This window comes from Symphalangus syndactylus, chromosome 23 (assembly GCF_028878055.3).
Source record: "Symphalangus syndactylus isolate Jambi chromosome 23, NHGRI_mSymSyn1-v2.1_pri, whole genome shotgun sequence".
In the NCBI taxonomy this organism is placed as follows: Eukaryota; Metazoa; Chordata; class Mammalia; order Primates; family Hylobatidae; genus Symphalangus; species Symphalangus syndactylus.
This window is the reverse complement of record NC_072445.2, coordinates 35,701,313-35,710,172: the sequence shown is the minus strand read 5'-3', so window position 1 is coordinate 35,710,172 and position 8,860 is coordinate 35,701,313. Positions and strand designations below refer to the sequence as shown.

The following is an 8,860-nucleotide window of genomic DNA, read 5'->3' as shown; positions in this document are numbered from 1 at the left end:
TAAATATGAAATATTTCCTTGGCTTTGGCAGATTTCTGGGCCTGTCCCTGCCATCCTGACAACTTATTCCTGGTTTGAAATTTCTAGTTGAGCCCTTGGTATCTAGGCTCCATCTAGTTGTGCCCCAGGATATTCAGCTTCTGTTCTCATCCATGGCCACCACTCTTGGTTTCCCATTTGGTCCTGCCCTTCTAGCAGTCATTGGAACTTGCTTTAAGCCTAACTCCTACTCATCCTTCAGATCTCAAGTCATATGTCATTGCCTTAGGAAGAACTTCCTTGAGACTCAAGACTAGGTCAGGTCCTCTTGATACATGCCCCAAGAGTTTCTTGTGTTTCACCTTCACAATTTGTAATTTATTACTTCTCACAATTTATAATTATTTTTGTCATCTGTTCCATAACCATCCTATATCTTCAGCACCTGGGACAGTGCTTAGCACAGAGTAGGTGTTCAATAAATGTGTTCGGTAAACATGAAACAATGAAGCTTGTGACTTTGGCCCCTACCTCGTTTTGTATTTACAAGGTCATATTGCACATTATATCTCAGTTTATGCATGTATAAATTAGGATAATGTTATTTTACCTACCTCACAGTTCAAGGTGCTATGCATGTAGCAGATGCTTAACAAAATGCTTGTAGAATGAGTGAATGCATATGCTATCTCTATGATAAAAGAAATCTATATTTTAACTAAGATTTATTTCACTTAACAAGAGGAATGGAGTACCCAAACAGGAGGAGTCATGTTTTTTGAGCTGGAAATAAAATTCGGGATTTCATATACCTTTGCTCAGGGGTCTATATTTTTCTTCTGGTCATACTTTAGTATTAGACATATTTTAAATGGGGAAGGGGGAAATTTTTTGAATGGATTTGGACAAAACTAGTAATGATTGACTTTTCCAATTTCTAGGCTGGTTGTGGCTGTCACAGATTTTAACTCCTCGGTGCACCAAGAGTACAGATTCCAAATTGCCTATATCTTAAAAACTTGTAAGAAAGAAGCAATGGTGAATGTGAATCTGAACACCAGGGAGAGTTCCAGAAAGGGAACTCCCATCAGTTGGTACAGCTAATTGGCCTTATGAAACCAGTGGCAGGATAAGATCTTGACCTCTGAGAATGACAGCAAAAGTGCTCTCAGCTTAGTAGGACCTGGTACTACAAGTCTCACAGGCTGGCTTACCTTTGGCCTGGATTAACCTGCCTGTTCTCCTCATTCCCCCATCAGTACAGGGAAGATACCTTGCATATAAAATACAAATGCTACTTAGTTTTTCTTTTTCTTGTTCATCTCTTCTCCACCATGTCCATCCACTCCCTTCTGGGATCCCTCCCATTTGACATTTCCTTTGGGATACAGAATACAGAGAAGGGAGAAGGTGCAGGAAGGATCCAAATGTTACTAGAGTTATACATTTTATTTGAGCTTCATCTCTTTGGAGAAAGGGGAACAGGGATGAGAGGATTAAGTTAGAGATGGTCCTGGCACAAAGCCCGGAGATGTGGGGTGTGTGAAGAAGGAAATTCATGACTAGAATATATGCTGAAGGTGAAATGAGGGGAGCCTGGATAGGGAATTCAGAGATAATTGTTGGCATTTAGTAATGTGGTCTGGGAATGTGATCCCAGTGCAGAGCAAGGAAGAAGGCTGGCAGGTAGTAGGAGTCACAGTCAGGAAGGAAGTACTGTAGTTCGTATCCAGTCTAGGTCTCTGGACAATTGACCCCTTTTGGGTAGGAGGATTTGTCAGGATTATCTAACGCCTTGTTTCTAGTTCATCTCCTAGACATCTTCATTGCTGTTGCCCTCTGGTGAGTATGAATCCATAGGATGGCGTCTCCTCTCCACTGACCATGTCGGAGGCTGAGTCTGAGACTGGGTGGAAGCCATAGATGGATGACACACAGGCCAGTAATGCTGCTGAGGAAAAGTGTGAGCTCTTGGCCTAGATTTGGGGTCGGGCTCCATCTCGGTCTCGGTCTCGGTCTCAGCCTTGGGCTCTATTTCAGGCTCCAGCTCCCGATCCAGGTCTAGGTCCAGACCCAGCCCAGCCTCTTGTTCTGATTCCAGCTCCAAATCCAACTCGGACTCCTCTTCTACAGGCTGTTGGATCTTGGTAAAGCCTGGACTTACATTTTTTTGGCTTCCTAGAAAACTGCTGCTCATTTTATGTGTTGAGTTGTCATTCTGAAATACAATTAGGTGGGTTAAAATTTCTAATTAAATTTAACTTTCTGCTGAACGCAGTGGCTCATACCTGTTAATTCCAGCACTTTGAGAGGCTGGGGCAGGAGAATCACTTTAGCCCAGGAGTTGAAGGCCAGCCTGGGCAACATAGTGAAACTTCTATCTCTACAAATAATAATAATAATAATAATAATAATAATAATAATAATTTTAAAAACTAGCTGGGCATGATGGTGCATACCTGTAGTCCTAGCTACTCAGGAGGCTGAGGCAGGAGGATTGCTTAAGGCTGAGACTGCAGTGAGCTGTGTTTGCACCGCTGCACTCCAGCTTGAGCAAAAGAGTGAGACTTTGTCTCAAAAAACAAACAATAAAAACCAGAATTTTAATTTTTGAGCAGTCAAGGAATTTCAGAATACAATAGGACTTAAGGTACCAGAACCACGGGTTCCTTGCAGAGTAGAAAATATTTCTTGCCTAATTCTACTTTTCTTTTTATTATTATTATTAATTTTGACACAGAGTCTTGATCTGTTGCCCAGGCTGGAGTGCAGTGGCATGATCTAGGCTCACTACAACCTCTACTTCCCGGATTCAAGTGATTCTCTTGCCTCAGCCTCCCAAGTAGTTGGGACTACAGATGTGCACCACCACGACTGGCTAATTTTTGTATTTTTAGTAGAGACAGGGTTTCACCATGTTGGCCAGGCTGGTCTCAAACTCCTGAGCTCAAGTGATCCACCTGCCTCAGCCTCCCAAAGTGCTGGGATTACAGGCATGAGCCACTGCACCCAGCCTTTATTTATTTTTTATTAAATTTTTTTAAAAAATTTTCTTTAAAATGCCAATGACATCATCCATAAATCTGCTTTTCATCTTCTTTCTACCCTCTGGTTTCTCAGTTACTCACTATTCTTCAGATTCAATCAATTTCCATCTTAGAATTTCTCTGGCTTTTCTAGCTAGACCAGATTTCATGACCAACCATTTAAAACAGCGATGGACTTAACAACATTCTGAAACATCTTGTCTTCTTGATCTTGTCTTGCCAACCCCCAGTGCAATCCTTGACAGGGCATATAAGGCTGTGTGTGACCTGGCCTCTTGCCATTCTTCTTTAGCTTTATTCCAGCTGTGGTCCCCGCCCTTTGCTCTCACCATAAAGTTATCCAGAGTTGCCTGACTACTGCTCAGCTTTGTGCATGCAGCTCCCTTTTCCTGCCTTGTTCTCCTCCATCTTGTCCACATCCACTTAGTCATCACCCCAGATTCGGAGCCAAGATGACCAGGCAGGACCACAGCTTCTTTTGTGTTCCAACTACACCTCATTCACACTTCCATCATAGTACCGGTAACATATTGCTTTATTTATTTACAAACTGACTCCTTACTAGAATCTAAGCTCCTTGTGGTACATGACAGGGCCTGGTTCTTGATATCCCCAGTACCAGACACTGAGCTTGTCATATAGCAGGCGCCCACAGGCCTTGCATCAGCCTTGAATCAGCCTGTAATAGCATTCCTCAAAATTAATCACTTCACCTTTCCTGAAACATTTTCTTCTCAACCACCATATGACACTCTTCTGCTTTTCCTCCTTCCTTCCTGGTTACTGCTTCTTGGTCTCTTTGCTGTCTCCTCTCCTTCTACGGGACTTCTAGATGTTGGTATGCCCCAAGGCTTGATCTTGGGACCTTTCTCTTCTCTATCTATGCTCTCTCCATAGGGACTTTTATTTTGGGCCCGTAATTTTCATTACCATCTATATGCTGATGCTGATGATTCTTTGGTTATAACCCTTCCCCTGATCTGCAGGTTTATAAATTCACTTCCATTCTTGACATCTCCATTTGAATGTTTAATAGGCAACTTGAATTTTTTTGTTTTGTTTTGTTTTAGACAGAGTATCGCTCTGTTGCCCAGGCTAGAGTACAGTGGCATGATCTTGGCTCACTGCAACCTCCACCTCCCAGGTTCAAGTGATTCTCCTGCCTCAGGCTCCCAAGTAGCTGGAATGACAGGCATGCACCACTATACCCGACTAATTTTTTTTTTTTTTTTTTTTGAGACGGAGTCTCGCTCTGTCACCCAGGCTGGAGTGCAGTGGCGCAATCTCGGCTCACTGCAAGCTCCGCCTCCCGGGTTCATGCCATTCTCCTGCCTCAGCCTCTCCGAGTAGCTGGGACTACAGGCGCCCGCCACCACGCCCTGCTAATTTTTTTGTATTTTTTAGTAGAGACGGGGTTTCACCGTGGTCTTGATCCCCTGACCTCGTGATCCGCCTGCCTCGGCCTCCCAAAGTGCTGGGATTACAAGCGTGAGCCACCGCGCCCGGCCCTAATTTTTGTATTTTTAGTCGAGAAGAGGATTCACCATGTTGGCCAGGCTAGTCTCGAACTCCTGGCCTAAGTGATCCACCTGCCTCACCTCCCAAAGTGCTAGGATTACAGGTGTGAGGCCACACCTGGCCCAGGCATTTTGAATTCAATACACATGAAATAGAACTTGCTCCTCTCCTAGTCTTCCCTGTCTCAAATAGCAGAAAACAATTGACATAGTCAATACCAAGTCTTAATATAAGAATGTTAGTACGTTAGGAAACTATTTTTTAAAAACATAGTAGATAATGTCCATCTTTATTTATTTATTTTTTTGACCGGGTCTTACTCTGTCATCCAGGCTGGAGTGCAGTGGCACAATCAAAGCTCACTGTGACCTCAAACTACTGGGCTCAAGCAATCCTCCAGCCTCAAGCTCCCGAGTAGCTAGGATTACAGGTATGCACCATCATACCTGGCTGATTTTTAATTTTTTTTTCAAGATAGAGTCTCACTATGTTGTCCAGGTTGCTCTGAAATTCCTGGCCTCAAGTGATTCTTCTGCCTCAGTCTCCCAAAGTGCTGGCATTACAGGCATGAGTCACTACAGCTGGCTGATATGTCCATCTTAAACCAGCTGTCACCACTAGTCTTTTATTTTTTTATTTTTCTTGAGACAGGGTCTCACTCTGTTGCCCAGGCTGGAGTGCAGTGGCACGATCTTAGCCCACTGCAACCTCTGCTTCCTGGGTTAAGGTGATTCTCATGCCTTGGCCTCCTGAGTAGCTGGGGTTATAGGCACGCACCACCATGCCCAGCAATTTTTTTGTATTTTTAGTAGAGCTGGGGTTTCGCCATGTTGGCCAGGCTGGTCTCAAACTCCTGGCCTCAAGTGATTCGCCTTCCTCGGCCTCCTGAAGTGCTAGGATTGCAGGCATGAGCCACCACAGTTGGCCACCACTAGTCTTAATAGAGACACACAAGGATCCTTCTCATTAAATTCAGGAGTAAGGCAAGATTCATCATTATTTCTTGTTCTGAGAGGTTTAGTTAATGCAATAATACATGATATTGAAATAAGAATTCTAACAATTGGAACATAAGAGATTAGTGTTATTTTTAGAAAATATTTTCCTATTTGGAAAACCCAAAGGAATTAACAGTGAAACCTCTTAGGAATAGTAAAGTGATTCACAAAGGTAGCCAAATAATTTAATAAAAACCAATGAGTTTCCTATATGTTAGCAATTGCCAGTTAGAAAAGATAATGGAAATGGCCAGGTGTGGTGGCTCATGCCTATAATCCCAGCACTTTGGGAGGTGGAGGTGGGTGGATTGCTTGAGCCCAGGAGTTCAAGACCAGCCTGGGCAACATAGCAAAACCCCGTCTCTGTGAAAGATACAAATATTAGCTGGGCGTAGTGGTGTGCGTCTGTACTCCCAAATACTCGGGAGGCTGAGGTTGGAGGATTGCTTGAGCCCGAGAGGCTGAGGCTGTGGTGCACCGTGATCATACCACTGCACTTCAGCCTGGGTGACAGAGTGAGACCCTGTCTCAAAAAAAACAGAAAGTATCTAAGATTTTCCCATGTGAAGAAAGTCACAAAACCTTACTACGAATGAAACATTTAAGAAGACAATAAATGTAGAGACAGTTCATGTTTCTGGATAAGAAGAATGAATACTATAAAGATATAAATTCTCAAGTGATTTTATATTTTTAATACAACTCTAATGATTATTTCAATAAGATTTGTTTTTGTGGGGTGGGGACCTGACAAAAGATTCAAAAGTTGGTTTGGAAGAATAAATTGGTGAGAATGAGTTAGCAAATTTTGAAATAGAACACTGATGACATAGGACTTCTTAACCAAATGTTACAATGTATTATACAGCAATAATAATAAAAACAGTGTGATGGCTAGGTGTGGTGGCTCACATCTGTAATCCCAGCATTTTGGGAGGCTAAGGTGGGCAGATCACCTAAGGTCAGGAGTTCGAGACCAGCCTAGGCAACATGGTGAAACCTCGTCTTTACTAAAAATACAAAAATAAGCCAGGTGTGGTGGCGCACACCTGTAAGCCCAGCTACTCAGGAGGCTGAGGCAGGACAATTACTTGAACCTGGGAGGCGGAGGTTGCAGTGAGCCAAGATCGTGCCACTGCACTCCAGACTGGGCGACAAAGTGAGACTCTGTCTCAAAAAACAAAAACAAAAACAAAAAACACTGTGATACTGAAGCTATACAGAAAAATGAAATCCACAACTAAGCTAGAAATACACTTTAGTTTTCATAAGAAAATAATATTTTATGAGAATAACATATCAGTAGGGGAAAGAAGGCTTATTCAATAGATGGTTGGATGGTGCTATGATTTGCATGTGTGGCTTCCAAAATCCATGTTGAAACTTAATCCACATTGTGGTGGTATTAAGGGGTGAGGCCTTTGGGGAGTGATTAAGTCATAAGGGCTCTGCCTTTGTGAATGGATTAGTGCCTTATAAAAGGGCTGGAGGGCTAGCATAAGCCCTTTTGTCCTTCCACCTTCTGCCATGTGGGAATGCTGCTGAGAGAAGATGGAAGAAGCCCTCAGCAGACACTGAAACTGCCAGGACCTTGATCTTGGACTTCTCGCATTCAGAACTGTGAGAAATAAATATCTATTATTTACAAATTACTCAGTCTCAGATATTTTGTTATAGTAGCACTAATGAACTAAGATAGATGGCATATAGCCCAAAATAGTTAGCTATATAGATAAAAAATAAAGATTAAGGCTGAGTGCAGTGGCTCATGCCTGTAATCCCAGCACTTTGGGAGGCTGGGGCGGGTAGATCACGAGGTCAGGAGTTCGAGACCAGCCTGGCCAACATAGTAAAACCCTGTCTCTACTAAAAATACAAAAATTAGCCAGGAGTGGTGGCGGGTGCCTGTAGTCTCAGCTATCTGGGAGGCTGAGGCAGGAGAATCACTTGAACCCACGAGGCAGAGGTTGCAGCAAGCCGAGACCATGCCATTGCACTCCAGCCTGGGTGACAGAATGAGACTGTCTCAAAAATAAAAGAAAAAATAAAGATTACCCTTCAATACCTGTACACTGAAATACATTCTATTTATATTAAAGAGTATAACATATAAAAAATAAAAACATAAAAATCTAGAAAATGTGTCTTATTTACCTTCTAAGAGGGAATGACTTTCTAAATAAAAAGTAAATATAAATAATAAGAAAAGGAAATATTAATAGATATGACTAAGTATGTAAAAACAAGTATGTCGAGTATCATAATTATAAATTAAAAAATAGAGAAACTTCCATTTATCGTAAAAGCAGACTGCATAATTCAAACCAATTAGTTAATTAGTCATTACTAATTATTAACTACTAGTTAACTAGTTGTTTTTTATTAACTACCAGTTAACTAGTTGTGTGTGTGTTGTTCTTTTTTTTTTTTTTTTTTTTTTTAGAGTCTTGCTCTGTCACTCTGTCGCCCAGGCTGGAGTGCAATGGCGCGATCTCGGCTCACTGCAACCTCTGCCTCCTGGGTTCAAGCGATTCTCCTGCCTCAGCCTCCCAAGTAGCTGGGACTACAGGCACGTGCCACCACACCCGGCTAATTTTTTTGTATTTTTAGTAGAAACAGGGTTTCACCAGGATGGTCTCGATCTCCTGACCTTGTGATTTGCCTGCCTTGGCCTCCCAAAGTGCTGGGATTACAGGCAAGAGCCATCGTGCCCGGCCGTTGTACGGTCTTAACTGTTTCAGATGTGGTGTCTCATTTCATCGACTAGGCTTTGTTTAATAATGATTTCTAGTCATTAGCTAATATTAGATAATATTTTAGTGCCCATCTGTTTTAATTTCCTTTTTTTTTTTTTGGAAACTTTTAACCTACACAGGTACTGATTTGAAAATGCTAAAGTGGGCCCGGGTCTCAGTATTTTTTTTTTTTTAGACAGAGTCTCACTCTGTCGCCCAGGCTGGAGTGCAGTGGTGCCATCTCAGCTCACTGCAACCTCTGCCTCCCGGGTTCAAGCAACTCTGCCTCAGCCTCCCAAGCAGCTGAGACTACAGGTGCCCGCCACCATGCCTGGCTAATTTTTGTAGTTCTAGTAGAGATGGGGTTTCACCATGTTGGCTAGGATGGTCTTGAACTCCTGACCTCATGATCTACCTACCTTGGCCTCCCAAAGTGCTAGGATTACAGGTGTGAACCACCGCACTCAGCCAGGTCTCAGTATTAATAAAAGGCTGAAAATTCAGACTTATATATTATTCTCCTTTGCATTTGGTCAGGTCGAGTAAATCTCATACTACAATGTAAAGGTAATAAAGCTGAGGT

The 8,860-nt window shown here is 42.5% G+C and overlaps 1 protein-coding gene across 3 annotated transcripts in view; it reads right to left on the bottom strand.

The window, feature by feature from the left end:
* Nucleotides 1-1,413: 1,413 nt before the first annotated feature.
* Nucleotides 1,414-8,860, bottom strand: part of SLC26A8 (solute carrier family 26 member 8) — a 78,669-nt gene continuing 71,222 nt past the window's right edge. For all 3 annotated transcript variants that reach the window (XM_055263728.2, XM_055263729.2, XM_055263730.2), the window contains one exon: nucleotides 1,414-2,197. In XM_055263728.2, coding sequence (XP_055119703.2) covers nucleotides 1,793-2,197 — 405 coding nt within the window. In that variant the 3' untranslated portion in view covers nucleotides 1,414-1,792. The remainder of the gene's footprint in view (nucleotides 2,198-8,860) is intronic.